The 14,588-nt window shown below is 52.6% G+C and overlaps 5 protein-coding genes across 5 annotated transcripts; 2 read left to right on the forward strand and 3 right to left on the reverse strand.

Moving 5' to 3' along the window:
- Window positions 1-512: 512 nt before the first annotated feature.
- Window positions 513-2,138, reverse strand: SAT4 (serine/threonine-protein kinase HAL4/sat4; the record flags this gene model as incomplete). Its single annotated transcript, XM_018273755.1, has 2 exons — window positions 513-644; window positions 723-2,138. The coding sequence occupies 2 exons, from the start codon at window positions 2,136-2,138 to the stop codon at window positions 513-515; spliced, it is 1,548 nt and encodes a 515-aa protein (XP_018131167.1).
- Window positions 2,139-6,989: 4,851 nt separating this feature from the next.
- VE01_04281 (uncharacterized protein) lies at window positions 6,990-10,015 on the reverse strand. Its single transcript, XM_018273756.2, has 7 exons — window positions 9,669-10,015; window positions 9,540-9,615; window positions 9,340-9,489; window positions 8,888-9,287; window positions 8,426-8,838; window positions 8,243-8,380; window positions 6,990-8,189 (listed from the first exon to the last, which is right to left on the reverse strand). Exons 1-7 carry the CDS (start codon window positions 9,818-9,820, stop codon window positions 7,341-7,343), a joined length of 2,178 nt encoding a protein of 725 aa, XP_018131166.1. The 5' UTR covers window positions 9,821-10,015; the 3' UTR covers window positions 6,990-7,340.
- Window positions 10,016-10,149: 134 nt separating this feature from the next.
- On the forward strand, window positions 10,150-11,027 carry BET5 (TRAPP subunit bet5). Its single transcript, XM_059463603.1, has 4 exons — window positions 10,150-10,301; window positions 10,355-10,598; window positions 10,656-10,801; window positions 10,850-11,027. The coding sequence occupies exons 1-4, from the start codon at window positions 10,265-10,267 to the stop codon at window positions 10,951-10,953; spliced, it is 531 nt and encodes a 176-aa protein (XP_059319760.1). The 5' UTR covers window positions 10,150-10,264; the 3' UTR covers window positions 10,954-11,027.
- A 2-nt stretch (window positions 11,028-11,029) lies between these two features.
- PEX3 (peroxin) lies at window positions 11,030-13,302 on the reverse strand. The gene is made up of 3 exons (XM_018273758.2): window positions 12,668-13,302; window positions 12,227-12,603; window positions 11,030-12,173 (listed from the first exon to the last, which is right to left on the reverse strand). The coding sequence occupies exons 1-3, from the start codon at window positions 12,823-12,825 to the stop codon at window positions 11,119-11,121; spliced, it is 1,590 nt and encodes a 529-aa protein (XP_018131164.2). The 5' UTR covers window positions 12,826-13,302; the 3' UTR covers window positions 11,030-11,118.
- On the forward strand, window positions 13,174-14,517 carry VE01_04284 (uncharacterized protein). Its single transcript, XM_018273759.2, has 3 exons — window positions 13,174-13,422; window positions 13,473-13,790; window positions 13,843-14,517. The coding sequence occupies exons 1-3, from the start codon at window positions 13,347-13,349 to the stop codon at window positions 14,028-14,030; spliced, it is 582 nt and encodes a 193-aa protein (XP_018131171.1). The 5' UTR covers window positions 13,174-13,346; the 3' UTR covers window positions 14,031-14,517.
- Window positions 14,518-14,588: the final 71 nt, after the last annotated feature.

Consider the following 14,588-nt stretch of genomic DNA (forward strand, 5'->3'; position numbering starts at 1 on the left):
TGATAAAAAAAGAAAATAAAGTTTGTGGAACTCGGGCAAGCGTTTTAAATAAGAACGGCCCGTCCGCTCCCGCGACTGCTTGCGACTTGGTATCGTGCGGTACTGTGTGTGTTGATTGGGGAATATAAAAGCGGTTAAGAATGTCTCTCTCTCTCTATAATAATAGAAAAGTAGAAGTAGAAGAAAAAGTAGTTTCGAAAGTCGGAAATTCGCACGTGTGCCGATCGAGGATGCTGATTGAAGCGCTGCAATCCATTATCGTTCCTCATTGCGTGGTCGTGCGTTCGTGCGTCGTCTTTTCTGCAGGGAAAAAAAAGGGTTCGCGCAGGGTTGCGGGATGCAGCTGTGCCCGAGCTCGTGCGTTCGGTGGAGAGGATGGGGATTGGGAACGTCGTGATGGTCATGCGCGCACCACCACGAAAACGAAAAGTTCGTTCTTATAAGAAAAGGAACACCCATCCTCATCTCGCGCGCACAAGCAAGTCTTTTTCCCAAGAGGGCGACGACGAAGATTAAATTCCCTCCTCGCCCGCCTTACACAGCTTCACCTCGCGACCCCACTCGGACTTCAACACCTGGCTCGCCGTGATGCGACGGCTCGGATTCGGGTCGAGGATGGAGTAGATGACATTTCGGCAGCGGGCCTGTCGATCAGTTAGTTTCTTTCTTCGCGACACGACAGAGGTAGCAGAAGTGCTAGGTGAAGGGCGCGGGCTACTCACGCGAGCCAAACTCTCAATCGGACCGTAGCCCTCCTCGTCGCGGCGTCCCTCGAGGTAGCGCTCGTAGAACTCGTCCTCGTCCTTGCGCGCGACGCGCCACAGGTGCCGGCCCGTTCGCATGGCCATGTATATCACGCCAGTCGCCCAGACGTCGACGGCGCGGGCGTCGAATTCCTTGTCGATGTACTCCTCGGGCGCGATGTAGGGCGCGCTGCCGCACAGGCCGGAGACCATGTGCGCGTCTGTCTCCCAGGCCATGCGGAAGCACTCGCCGTTGCCGAAGTCGGTGATCTTGAGCGCGCCGTGGGTGGTGAGGAGGAGGTTCTCGGGCTTAAGGTCGCGGTGGGCTACGCCCATCTCGTGCATGTACTCGACGCCGCGCATGAGCTGCTTGAAGTAGCAGTCTGCCTCGGCGACCTCGAGCTTGCCGGCCGCCAGGACGAGAGTGTACAGGTCGCCGCCGGCGCAGAACTCCATCACCTCGCAGTAGTCGCCCTTGGAGTCCTGGAGGAGGTCGAGGGTGTGGATGACGTTGGGGTGGCGGAGGGAGGAGGAGATGCAGAACTCGGAGGTGAGGCGTTTGCTGTACCGCTTCTCGCTCTCGTCGGGGCGGCGGCGGAACTCCTTGACGGCGAAGAGCTGCTCGTTGTCGCCCTCCTTGCGCTTGTGCGAGATGCGCACGATGCCGAAGGCGCCGCGGCCTACGATCTCCTGGCACTTGCCGTACTTCTCGACCAGCGTCGCTGTCGTGTTCGGGCCGCCCTTCTTGTCGGTCGACGCCAGGGCCTCGCGCTCGCGCTTCAGCTGGTCCACCCAGCTCGACATGAGCGATAATTGCTGCTCGCCCTCGTGTGCCTCCATCGGCTTCTTCTTGCCGATCAGCATGTCGCGCAGCATGTCGGACAGCTTCTCTTGGCGCTTGGCGCTCTTGAGGTGATGTTCATGGCCACCGGGTACGTCGGGGACGAGGATGTATCGCTGAGCCGGCCACTGTGGCTCTTTGGGTTTCTCTTTGGGTTTCGGCATCGTTGGGATCTTTTCCGACGAAGATTGTTGACGTGAAGGCGGGGCGGGGCGAGAGGTAGGCGCCGTCGATGGCTCTCCAGGCACGGGCGTTGTGGCCTTGGGGGGTGATTTTGTACCGCCACTTTCAGAGCCGGAGCCGGTTTTATTGGTGTCGCGCGCGGAGAACATGCGAGTGAGTCGCTTGGTCATGGATTGCTTCTCGTTCGCCGGCCTGTGACTGTGGTCGGAGTGTGGCGCAGCCCCATTGGTTGTATCGTGCGTACCTTGTCCACTGGTTGGTCGCGACCTTGGCGATGCTGCGCCTGCACCGCCATCAAAGGAGGATTTCCTTGAGATTGTGGGTGACGAGGTCGCTTTGTCAGCATCGCGATGCGGGAGGATAGCGGTCATGGTGGCTGGTGCGCGGGGGTTTTCTGGGCGCTTTGGCGGTAATATTTGTGAGGGCGTCGGCTATACCGTACTGTACTGTACTGTACTGGTAGGGTATTTCTTTAGGCGGGTTTTTCTTTGTGGAACGATAATTAATATGTGTCGCAGTAAACCGTCAGAATGTCGATAGATTGCATGTGCTACCTGATCGTGCGAATAGCAGTCGAAGGTTCGTTCGTCCAAGGGTCCAAGGTAGCAGCTGTGTAAGCAACTGAGAAAAATATAAAGTATAAGATATGAAAAAAAAAAGGGTTATTAAGAGGGCCGCCTCAGCGGTCGCGGGCCTTCACGGCCCTGGTAGGAGAAAGCTTTCAGCAAATAAAGCTGTGATGTCGATTTTTTTTTTGGAGATTGAATGACGACAATGATGATGAAGCGGGCGCGGGGTCTGCTTTGTAGTGAAGTCTTGGCCAAAACTTTTTTTTGTTTGCCCCGAGGTGGTGGTTTTCTGGCGGTGGATTCCGGGAGGTGGGTTGAGTGAGGGGGGTCCCAGGGCGATTAGAGTGGTGTCTTGGGAGTGACGATGGGACAAATGTCGTAGGGGTCCGAAGGGGTCGTCGAAGGCCGAACACTGAGCACTCTGGAGCTGCAATTCCTCGGTGGCGAGGCGATTGAGTCGAGAAAACCAGGTGTGAAGGTTATGGAAGAGTGGGAGAGAGGTGTTTGGTATAATATACGAAGTTGAAGAAGGGAAATTGAGCAGAAGGTAGAGAAGGTGGCGATGTGGACTGTGGTATGGGTGTGTTTGAATTGCTCAGGATTTGGCGGTTTGTTTGTAATTTTTGGTTGGGGGTGGTGGTTGGTGGTGGGTGGTGGTAAGTGGGTGTGGATTGGTGGGTGGTTGGTAGTTGGTAGTGGTGGTTTGGTAAGTAAAGTCGGTGGATGGTGCAGGGTAGATGGTAGTGGATGGTAGTGGATGGTAGTAGTTGAGTGGGGGTGAAGTTGAAGAAGAGAAGGGAGAGGCGAGGGGCGGGGGGTTGAGGTGAGGTATAGACACCAAAACGCCGCCGCCAGGAGATTTGAAGATACGTAGAATCGACGTAGAGAGCGGTGGAGCGAGGTAGAGAGAAGTCGACGTAGTGAGAAACAGTGGGTAATTCGGTAGGTGGTAGATTGGTGATCCGTAGGCGGTAATGGTAATTGTTGACGGATAACGGGGGTGTAGAGAGTAGGCGAAAGGTGAGAAAGAGAAGAAGGTACGCGTAGAGTACTTTCTAGTCGGTGGTGGTATATTATAAAAAGAGGGCGGTTTAAGGGGCGGAGTTTGAGGTTCGAGTAAGGGCGAGTTAAGGGCGAGTAAGGGCCAGGGCAAGGCAAGATAAAGACCAAAGATCCAGAGACCCAGAGATCCAGAGATTTAGAGACCCAGAGACCAGAGATCCAGAGACCCGTAGTTTGTAGTTTTAAGAGATACACTATAAGAAACTGCGTGTATGGGTGTATGCGTATATGCGTATATGCGTATATGCGTAGTACTCAAGTATGAGGTACTCGGCCTAACGTGAACAAAGCCCGTGATGAGAAGGTATCGAGTCGAAAGGTCCAGGGGGGGCCAAGGGGGGGTTGCTTTAGATTTCCAAGGTCGATCGATTTGAACGAACCAGGTGTAAGGTAAATAGGTGCAAGTTAAAAAAGAGCAAGTAAGTAGGTAAGTACCCTTTAGCTGTCCGGGACGCGCAAATGGTACTTTCGTCCGATATGAGGGATTTAATTTTTCTGACAGCCGGCGGTGGTGGAAAGTTGTTGGTGGGCCGGATGGATGTATAAGTTGTAATGGCTTATGGCTATACTGGCTACTGGCAAATTCGGAGTAGCAAGAGACCACCGACGCTATAATGAGAGAGCCGGATCGGGGAGCGGGAGGAGAGGGATGTATCGATGTTCCGTCATTTCAGTGCGAAAGAGGGGGAAAACGAGAGGAGGGTAAAGAGATTCGGTGATGTTCTGGTTGGTTGTGATAGTGATGGTTGTGGAAATATAAGAAGTAGATTGCAAAAAATGCTTGGAAGTAAGAGTGAGAAAAAAAGGGGGCGTGTCGTCCTAATTTATATCCTTTTTTATTTCACAGTTTCTCGGTGGGAGTGGGCAAAGAGATAGATACCAAGGTTACTTTTCCGCTTCTATTTTTTTTTCTCACTTTTGTGTTGGCTGGTGTGTGGTGTTCGTTGTTGTACAGTCTTGGTACGTAGACTGTGGTCCAGTCCAGCCCAGCATATATGTCCCCGGTCCAGCATGTACAGTTACAGTAGTTACAGATGAAAATACAGATACACCAACAGAAGCAGCAGAGTACTCGCAGCAGCAGCAGCAGTAGTCAGAGTCGTAGTGTTGGTTTAGTTTCTTATGCAACAGAAAACTGTATGTAACCAGACAGACCAGAATCACCAACAAGTCAAAAAAAAAAAAGGGGTCTCAGCTTTCGACTTTTTTGCCGGTGTACCTTTAATACCGCAGCGCATGTATGCAAGGTAAAGAAAGGTGCAGATGCCGATGTTACGGTCTTTGAATCATCGCCGCCAAGCCCCAAGTCTTTGACTCTCCTGCCTCACTCTCCTCTCAGCAAACACTCGTAACTGTACAACACTCTGTATGACGAACACACTCCTCGCCGACCACTCGCCGAGCTGAGTACAGTCAGTCAGTCAGTAGAATGTGGGCCACCAGATGCCACAAGGAGCACTCATCTCCCCTCCGCCGAGCCCAGCCAGAAAATAAAAAATTAGAAACAAAAAAATCCCAATCTCAGCGGTGGTGGTGGCCAAAATCCCCATCTATTATCAATATCTCTAATTATCCTCACGCCCATAGGCCCAGTTTCTAAGAAAACGACAATATTGGCCCTATTCCCACCACCCATCAAAGAGGATTTCTAATCCCTCCCCCCCACACAGCACTGAGGGCGAGCCACCCAAACCCCCCAACAAGGCACCTCCCAAGCCTACCAAGCCCTCCAAGCCCCCAGCGCAGAGCAAAAAACCACCCAGGGACACCTGGTCCAAGAGCCCTAAGCCCGCTAACACTCTGTTCTATGTCATCATCCCGCCTTAGCTTCGCCGAGGGGTCTTCCTAAAGGAGATACAGGGAAAGAAAGAGAGTACTACTACAAGGAAGGAGAAACATAACCGCACTCTAGGGAAGGGATAGATTGCAGCTCCCCCTTAGCCGGAGCTTTAGTTCGAGTTGCAAATGTCACGGTTCTCATACCCGGCTATCCCACCACAGCACCGCTGTACCGTGCTCTACAGTACAGTACAGGACAGTACAGCTACAAGCGGCGCATTCCATTTCTCCACCACCACCACACCAGCGAGCGGTGCATTTCACCGCTTGTGGAGTCCCTGGTACCGTCCACCTTTCTAGACCGTACATCATCCAAGAGCTACTCCAGCACTACTGCCCCAGTATTGATAAAATAGACCCACGTAGAAAATAAACGGGACTGCCGAGCACCACACACCGCGGTATTATTTCTTTGTTTACTCACGAGATAGGTCTTTGTGGCCCCCAGGACGCGTAAACACACAAGACAAGACTCATTCCTCGGTCTTGGCTGGTGGTGGCTGGTGGGCTGGCAAATAGATGCCGCTTCCCCATGTGGTAATTACCAGTGCGCGCGGAGCTCGAGGAACGATACTACATCCGTTGCCATTTGTAAGCAGGACAACGAGTCTTCAGCTCCATGCGTGTGAGGTTTTTGTGCACAGCGAAGACAGAATGATTCGGACCCGCCGAGGGAGGGATGCACTTACGTCATGGTAGCGATATCAGAATCTCCCGTATCGGCTTGCTGATCTGGTCTGGATGGCTGGCTGGATGGGCCGTCTGTATCACAGTATCACAGAAAAAAACGCGCTCATACTGACTGTAGCGATAGCGGTATTGGATTTCCTAAGGGTGGTGATAGCAAACGACGAAACGAAAGCAACCAAAACCAAACACCCACACCAACATCCCATCCCATCCCATCCTTCTTCCCACTCCAACACAAACGCCCAAATACCACAGAACGCAACGCACCGACATCCCTCCCACCTGCAACTCCCATCCACCCACCCACCCCCCCCCTACCGCCTCCAACCCGCACTAAACCATGCATATACCCCCCTCCATCGAAGCTCACGGTATGCACGATGAGCTTCCCCGTCCCCATCAACCAGCGCCCCTCTTCCTATTCCAGACAGACATCCCCCTACAGCCCTGTAGCTTCCACTTCCACCGCTGCACATGGCCCGGTCGCGCATACAGACCCCTCTGCCACGGGCGCTGTGCCACGTTATACAGGATAAGGTGCTTGCTTCACTGCGCAATACGTACAGACAGTGTAGATGAGTAGTACACATCACCACCACCGCACGGTTCGCCATGCCACGACAAGACATAGCATGACATGACATGGCATGACCAACCCTGCCTCCGCTCCGCAGACACATGCAACACCGCACGCACAGCGGCTTGCTACACCGCCTTATCAAAAAACGCAGCAGATAGTGACGGGTCGGAGGTGCTGAAAAATCCCTCATAGCGTGCTCAAACGGTGCAGGAGGACAGATAGTAGAGTACAGCACCAGCATCAACCAGCACTATACCGTCTNNGCAACCAACGCTTCTTCACGCTTCAACTATCTCGTAACCTACTTCCTCCCTCACCATCCATCCATCCATAGATATCAAACCCAACCACCAACCCCAACTCAATGCACAACAAACAGGGTTCCGAAGTTCCCCCCCCCCCCCCAAACCCCCCATCCACCCCCCCGTCCCCCGCGCCCCGCCCACCCCGCCAGCGCGCGGGCGGCCGACCCTCCCTTCCCTCCCGCCGCCACACCGCCGGGGCCAAATAACAAGGAAACAACCCTCCCCGAAACCGCTCCGGTATCAACCGACCCGCAGCACACACACCGGCATCGATCCCAAACCGCCGGCATGAAAGCAAGTTCCAGTAAGCTCCAAGGTGTGCCGATCCCCGCTTCCATGCTTCTGGAGCTATGACAATGCTGCAGCAAGAGCTTCAACGGCAGCAGCAGCAGCAAGGTGTAGAGGTGAGAAGAAAGCTCCCCCTGTCTGCCCGCTCCTAGCTCAAGCGCCGATCACACATGTCCAACGTCCAACGTCCAACACAGCTCGCGCTCGTGCCACATTACCCGCGCGCTCAGGGACCGCTCGCTACGCCTCGTGCGTCTCTCCTGGTGCCTGATTCGCCGGTTGCGCCGCGGAGAACGGTGTGGCGGATTTCGCGTCATCAGGAGCACCACCGGCACCATCAGCAACAGCAGCAGGAGCAGTTGTGGTAGTAGCAGGATCAGAAACAGCAGCTGAATCAAGATCAGCAGCACCAGGATCAGCAGCACCACTACCACCCGGCGCGGCCCTCCCGCCCGTCTTGGCTGAATCCCACGCGCTCACCCGTCTGTTGAGGTACACCAGCGTGCTCTCACTCACACCCCTTATCCGCGCGACTTCCTCGCGGTACGCTTTGTCGTAGATGTTGAACTCGGCTGCGGCGGGGGACTGGGCGATGCTGTCGCTGTCCGTGTCGGGGTGGTCAGCGTGGCCTGAGCCAACGCGGAGGTAGAGAGGTGCTTCGTCGAGGGGGTCGTGGGCCTGGCCGCGGCCGGAGGGGGAGGGTAGGGGGGAGGGAGTGGTGGTTGTGGTGGTAGTGAAGGTTGGCGGGGGGGAGGTGCGGGATTTGTTGTTGTTGTCATTGTTGTTGGCATGCGGGGCGGCGGAGTCTAGGGGGTTGGAGGTGGACGAGGTTTCGGTCGCCTGGCCCGGCTCGGATGTCACGGCGTCGGGTAGGTCGTGTTCGTCTGGAAAGCTCTTTGTGCTTGTGATAGTAGAGAAGTGGTCTTGACGTTTGGATTTCGTCCGTTGAGCCCCATGCTTCGCTTCGAAATCCGACTCGTGCATTTGTGCGGGCGGCTGAAACAGTTGTTTGTGTCCGCCGAAGAGGGTCCCTGCCCGCTCGGGGTGCTTCTTGTACAACAGGCTCTTGAACTTGTTGACCGCTTTCATCTGGGTAGGAGTTAGTGGTTGAAAATTTTCATGTTGCATATGGGAAGACGTACGACGATGAGGAGACCTCCGATGTTGGAGGTGATGGCATGATTCATCTCAATCTGTGTCGGAGGCTCGAGAAGGTCCGAAACATTCTCTTCCTTGGACAGGAGAGGGTCAGTGCCATCTTTTGTCACCCAAGGGTGTTCCTAAAGCCGTCAGTAAGTCCCACGTAAACCAGAAAAGAATCTTACCCTGAGCTCGTCCATAGTTATCCTCTTCTTTGCGTCCTTCTCGAGGATGCGATGAATCAGGTCGACAAAGTTCGGATCATCAACTTGTGTGCAATCGACCTCATCATTCTTGATGGCCTCGTACAACTCCAGAATGCCAGTCTTCTCGAATGGTATATGCCCAAAACGTAAGCAATATAACGAGATTCCCATCGACCAGATATCTGCTGCTCGACCCGAGACATCGCCATGCTTCACTACACAAAGCTCCGGAGGCAGAAATGCAGGAGACCCAGCTGATTTGGCTGTCATCATTTCCGGATCCTTCTCGAACATCTCCGAAACACCAAAATCCACAACCTTCAACACGTCGTCTGCCGTGAGGAGGAGGTTATCTGGCTTGATATCCCGGTGGGCAATTCCCTGCGCGTGAACTTTTGAATGTTAGTAATATTCGAGACATGTGAACCGCTGTAGACTTACGAAACTCGATGCCCAATATCATATCCCGGAACCAGTACCTGCAGCTCTCCCCGTCGTAAGGATCTGCCCTTTCTCCCAGCCCAACTTTCATTATGACCCCCTTTTTGCACATCTCCAGCACCATGTAAAGGGAATCTTCCTCAGGATCATCCAGAACCTCAATCAAGGACACGAGATTTGGGTGATGGAGCTGCTTCATGATGGCAATCTCTTCCTTGATCAGATGCAGTGAGCCTTCCGGTCCATCACCTCCAATGCCTGGCATGGGATTATGGTGAAGAGGGGAATTAAGACCGCTGCCTGTAGGCGACTTGCCAGAGCGGAATGCGGCATGGGGGCGGCGGAGAAAGTTGGATCTCGCACGCCTTCTTAACCTGGACTTTGAGAACTCCTTGACTGCCTGTAGACATTTAGTTTTGAGCATGAAACCGCAGACATCTGTTGAAACTAACATATTCGTTTCCATACTGGTCAGCAGCAAGGTGCACTGAGCCAAAAGACCCGCGCCCAATCTCCTCCCCAATAATATACTGGTTGATGTGGTGCTGGGATTTCCCATCATCTTCACTGTTTTTGTACTCTGACCGAGCGTTGGGTGTCTCCTGAAACGATGTTATTATAATCACAGATAAATGCGCGCTGGCCTACTTACCTTGACCGGCTGGTGCATAGAAGGAGTTCGTTGATGCTGCCTTAACGGGCTTTGGTACCCAGACATTGGCACCTTGCTATTATACCATCAGCATAAGAATATAATAATAATTATAGTAGACAAATGTACCTGCTATTACTTAAAAACCTGGGCTGCGCTTGCTGCGCCAGGGGGACCGGTTGCGCATATTCATCTTCCCCAGAGCATTGTGTTTGCTTATTCGCTGGCTCGACCTGATCTACGATATGAGCCCCGCCTTCTGAGGCTGAACGAGGCTCCATCTTGGCCTTCTACGCCAACGGGTTTTGAGAGAGGATATACAATATATACTCAGTAAGTTCTGAGACAGTAAATGCGTAGGACCGTCGTAGTCAACAACGCGACATGAGAGGCGACGCGGTTGCAGTGCTCAAGATCGAAAGCTGAAAACCCCCCATGCCGCCCTGGCTAACGCTACTGCCATGTGGGGGTTTGGGCTTCACATGGGATAATTTGGTTGATCAAAGTTACTCCGCTCCCGACTTCCGGCCAGGGTATTGTTCCGGGCGAAGCGAAAAGCTTGACCATGCTAGCGCGAGGGCCATGGAGGTGGCCCACTCTCCGCAGGGCCAACGACGATGTGGAGGGTACTGTTTGCGCCTTGTTGGCCCGTGATAATACCAATTGACCCATTACGAGGAGTCCATGGATCTTAGCCCGCATCCAGCTTTGAGGACTGCGGAATCATGGTAGTTTACTCCTTCTACATCTTCGATAGGCATAGTGAGTTCATATCCCTTTCGACGGCGGGCTCCTGGATACTGACTCAGTGGCAGCGGAGTGCATCTACAGCAAGCTCTGGGCGAGGCAAGACAACCCCAGCTCCATTGCTGGTCCGGGACATACGAAGGGAAGGCCCGTCTCAGACTCCAGCAGCATAAGCAACGATGTTACGGTAGACCTGGGTCCTGCCCGAGCTCGGCCAGCTCGGCTAAGCGCGAAAGACGATGCGAAACTTATCTTTGGAACAATATTCTCTTTGCGCAATATGGTTAGGAAGCTGGGAGGCGAAGATGACAGGTTAGAGCACCTGCAGCTGTACTGTCTCATTGGCTTTACTAATACGATTCCGTTCAGCTTCATATCGTACCGGACGGGGCAATATAAACTCCACTACTACGAAACGCCGACGAGTATCAAGTTTGTGATGCTCACCGATACACAAAGTCTCAATATGCGGAATGTTCTTCATCAAATATATGTGAACCTCTACGTGGAATTCGGTATTGCTATCCAGTCATAAGTTGTGGATTCATTACTAATACATACAGTGGTGAAAAACCCCCTCTCTCCGGTAGAGCACCCAGGAGGCGATGGAGTCGCGAACGAATTGTTTGAATTGGCATTAGATCAATTTGTAAAGGGCGTATTATAGAATATAACGCATACAAGTTTCACGTGTGCTTGGCCTTACAGTGAACAAAAATAGTGCTTGCTCTTTAAATGGCAACCGCTTTATTCTGTAATGTATGATCGTATATGTTTGGATGACTTCGTGATATATAATTACATGTTTACTAGTGATACCCCTTTCCTTTACTTATTTAGCAGATTCAAAAACCCCTCCACTAGACTCCGTCGCTTTACCCCAGGCACTTTCGAATGCGCTAGCCTCCCCAATATCGACAATGCTGCTTCCCAAAATACCAGACTCCGCCTGGTCACTTGCTCCATTTGACTCCTTTGCCTTTCCGTTCTTAACGGCACCCTCGTCACCCATTGGCGTTATTTCGTTCTCCCAGTTACTAGAATATACAACAGCCGCGAAGGCCTCGAGATCCCCCACCATCTCCATAGCTTGGAGGTAGTCGTTGGGAACGCCATTGCCAATTTGGTGAGCTTGGCGCGTGAGGGTTGCAAGGACGATTGGTAGCTTCATTGGCTTTGGGTCGAATATTTCTTGGATTCTTGGCTCTGAGTTAGGGTCGCTCGGTGGGGCAGGCACTTTGAATGCTTGCTGGGCGACCTTCTGGTCCACCAAGGTGGAAAATCCAGCATCGAGGAGAAGCGTGAGGACGTATGTAAATGGCGGGGAGTCAATGAGATCTGACGTTTCATCTAATAAGCGTCGAAGAGGGCTGGCATTTGAGGAAGCGAGGGTGGTAGATTCAGGCGATTCAGCTGACATTCCCGACTGTTGAAGGACGTAATCCTCTTGGTCCCGGGATGGCAGAAGATACTGGAGCCATCTGGTGGACTGGCGATCGGCCTCGGTGGCGCCCTCAACTCTCTTTCGGACTTCGAGGGTCAGCTCGGAGAACCGGCCTAGAGAGAGGTCATCCCTCGGGCTTAATGGGCCGAACACATCTTGAACTGCATCCTGGACTTTGAACATGACCTCTCTCCATCCTCGGTGTAGCAGCCACCAGGAGAACGTCAGATATCTCCTGTTGGTCTCGAAGTCATTGCCGTACGCCTGGTCTGTATTATCGTCGTCGTTGTTCTCAAGGTTGATAAATGAATCTTGGAGTCCGCCCGTAGCTAACGAGACGACGCTAGAGAGGTAACTGCGGCGTCCCAGCAAGTTAAGCTGGATGCGAGTGAGGAGTGTAAGAAGTGCCAATGTGTAAATGAGAGTGAAGGCTCTGGTGATAGCTTTAAGAAATAGTTAGTAACCAGTAAATCATCGAATTCCCAATAGTTCTTACCGCTGATTTTCAAGTCATTCCATAGTTGCAACTTCGACTTCCTTGATTTCTGTGCCGTCGGTGCTGGTTGGGCGCTATCTTGGGGAGCTTTCTCATCCGTTGTGGTGGGAGGAAGGGAGGCCTGGCTTGCATGGACTCCGCTCTCACTGAGTTGGCTGATATTACTTCTTCCGTCATCGTCTGTCACGGATGGTGGGGTTGAGCCCAGGTCCGATGGTCGGTCCTCCCTTGCCAATTTCGAGGCCTTCTGTTCCTGCAGGGCGAAAGTGATCCGCTCGGTTTCTAGCTCAGCCATAATATTATCCGTTGCTGTCGGGAGAAGTGCGAGTATGGTAAATGTACAGTCTTCTTGATTCTGTTGGAACCTCCTCCGAAGGCTAGCCACACGCGATCAGCTACTGTTCCTGCCGAAGGGGGGGACTTCCAGGGCATAAAACTCACTTCTCCTTTGCTATGCGATCACTGCTCATGCGCTCGCGCGCATCCGACAGCTTCCCCATTACATATTGCGCGGCCATATATCCAGCGCCCAAGACGCCGACCCCAATCGCGATTGGGGTTCGGTTTCGGCGAAACCATCGTCGTGTTGCGGATATCATGGCTCAAATCTGGGAGCCACCAGTGCGGCCCTTCTACATGAGAAACTGAAGAATAAAAAATAAGACACCTTCCGAATATAATATGAGTATAATGGCAGCCGAGGTATGATCACTTCGTTGACGACAGTCGTAGCATATTGGGGAACAGGTACACTTGCGAATCACGGTTGCTTTGGTTGTCCCTCGGCTCGCTTGGCTGTATTGCCATGGGGGAACACTTTAGTGGATCAGAAGCAGTAAGGCGTGGTCTGGACGGATTTAAGTTTATCCTTGGGTGGCTAGATGATTCCCCGTGACGGTCTGGGTGGTTTGAAGCTTGGACCATCCATGTCATTGTCTTACGGAGACCCGCAAATAGACGATGACATTACCCCTCCACTCGCGATATGGCCATGCAGCGATAGATAGGAACGGTGAGGAAGCTAGACGTCTGGGGAAGCTCCCGTCTCTAACATCCTTCGCCACATAGGAAACCCAAATTTAAGTCGATCAAAGACGGCGACTGCTTTGGTCTTCTTGTCATGGAGCAACGACGGCCGCCAGAGTACATTTTGGAAGTCTTCGCAGACCCATCGTCTGTGAAGGACGTTGTAAAAGGTATGTGGCGCTCCAGTACTTGCGCAAACACTCTACTTATCATCTGTCAGGCATTTTACACACTATCTTCTTCCACCGATTCTTCCCCTCTGTGCGACCCAGGACCCACGATGTCCTTGACCTGACGCTGCCGGTCGTGGGGGATGCGGAGCTGGAGACATTGATTGAGCAAAAGACCTCTTCTCTTATACGCCAGCTCGATACTACCTCGGACCTGGGGTCCAGAAGTTCGGGTGTTCGCGGCCAAATTGCCGTCCAGTTCTTCGAGAAGCGGCGGAGGAAGGCATGGTTCACCAAAGGGGAGGAAGAGGTGTGCTGGGAACAGTGGACCCTAGATGTCACTCTGGCCATCCCACGAACAGAGAGTGGTGAGTTTACTTCTTTCTTGTCAGAAGCAGGACTATGCTGACTATAAACCAGAGCGAGCAAAGGTTCGGAAGGCGATGGAGACGATGCTGCTGAAGACAGCCATGAAGATCGTGACTACGGTAAACCGAGAGAAAGACCATATCCCCCCGATCACCACGAGTGAGGCAAATCCGTTTCCATACCAAATAAGTACGAATCCAAAGGGTGACGGATGGGGAGCTAGGATCGGGATTTTCTAAAATATGAGGCGTGGGATGGCGTTCATGGGAATCAGAAGTTGGGCGTATGTTTTTGCGGGGAATATGGGAATATGGGAAATGAGCGACATAGAGTATGATACCCAGTTAAACAAATGCTATATCTCTGGCTGGGATATGACTGGTGCTGTATACTCATATGAGTAACACATGCGAACATGTGCCTGGTTGCATGGCGAGCTACCCCAGGATCATGCCGCCACGACTTCTCCCGAGCACTTGTTTTGTTGCCTGCCGAGAAAATAACAGAATAACAAATATGGCCTAGAAGCAATAGAAGGAAGTTGTTTGGACAGGCTCAGCCTTGCAACGAATATACAACTAATATACAACTAATAGTAATTATGGAAAAACAAAGTCAATGGAGTAGCTGGCTGCTTTTAGCCTGGTGCAGTTGTTTATAGCACGCCATCAAATTGCCCCCAATAAGAATGCCGGTGAATGTCGCGGGGTATATCGGGTGGGGGTTTTTGCCAGTTGGCTTTCGGAGTAATAGATTATGGGCGGCGAATCAAGCCTTCGTCTATATAATAACATGGC

This window comes from Pseudogymnoascus verrucosus (assembly GCF_001662655.1).
Source record: "Pseudogymnoascus verrucosus strain UAMH 10579 unplaced genomic scaffold scaffold_17, whole genome shotgun sequence".
In the NCBI taxonomy this organism is placed as follows: Eukaryota; Fungi; Ascomycota; class Leotiomycetes; order Thelebolales; family Thelebolaceae; genus Pseudogymnoascus; species Pseudogymnoascus verrucosus.

Coding starts and splice junctions, on each gene's coding strand:
- BET5 (XM_059463603.1), top strand. CDS start 10,265: ATGGTAGTTTACTCCTTCTACATCTTCGATAGGCATA. Junction 10,302..10,354: donor CTACATCTTCGATAGGCATA/GTGAGTTCATAT, acceptor ACTCAGTGGCAG/CGGAGTGCATCTACAGCAAG. Junction 10,802..10,849: donor GAACCTCTACGTGGAATTCG/GTATTGCTATCC, acceptor TAATACATACAG/TGGTGAAAAACCCCCTCTCT.
- VE01_04284 (XM_018273759.2), top strand. CDS start 13,347: ATGGAGCAACGACGGCCGCCAGAGTACATTTTGGAAGTCTTCGCAGAC. Junction 13,423..13,472: donor TGTGAAGGACGTTGTAAAAG/GTATGTGGCGCT, acceptor ATCATCTGTCAG/GCATTTTACACACTATCTTC. Junction 13,791..13,842: donor CATCCCACGAACAGAGAGTG/GTGAGTTTACTT, acceptor ACTATAAACCAG/AGCGAGCAAAGGTTCGGAAG.
- PEX3 (XM_018273758.2), bottom strand. CDS start 12,825: ATGATATCCGCAACACGACGATGGTTTCGCCGAAACCGAACCCCAATC. Junction 12,604..12,667: donor GATCGCATAGCAAAGGAGAA/GTGAGTTTTATG, acceptor GCGTGTGGCTAG/CCTTCGGAGGAGGTTCCAAC. Junction 12,174..12,226: donor GAATGACTTGAAAATCAGCG/GTAAGAACTATT, acceptor TATTTCTTAAAG/CTATCACCAGAGCCTTCACT.
- VE01_04281 (XM_018273756.2), bottom strand. CDS start 9,820: ATGGAGCCTCGTTCAGCCTCAGAAGGCGGGGCTCATATCGTAGATCAG. Junction 9,616..9,668: donor AGGTTTTTAAGTAATAGCAG/GTACATTTGTCT, acceptor ATGGTATAATAG/CAAGGTGCCAATGTCTGGGT. Junction 9,288..9,339: donor ACCAGTATGGAAACGAATAT/GTTAGTTTCAAC, acceptor AAATGTCTACAG/GCAGTCAAGGAGTTCTCAAA.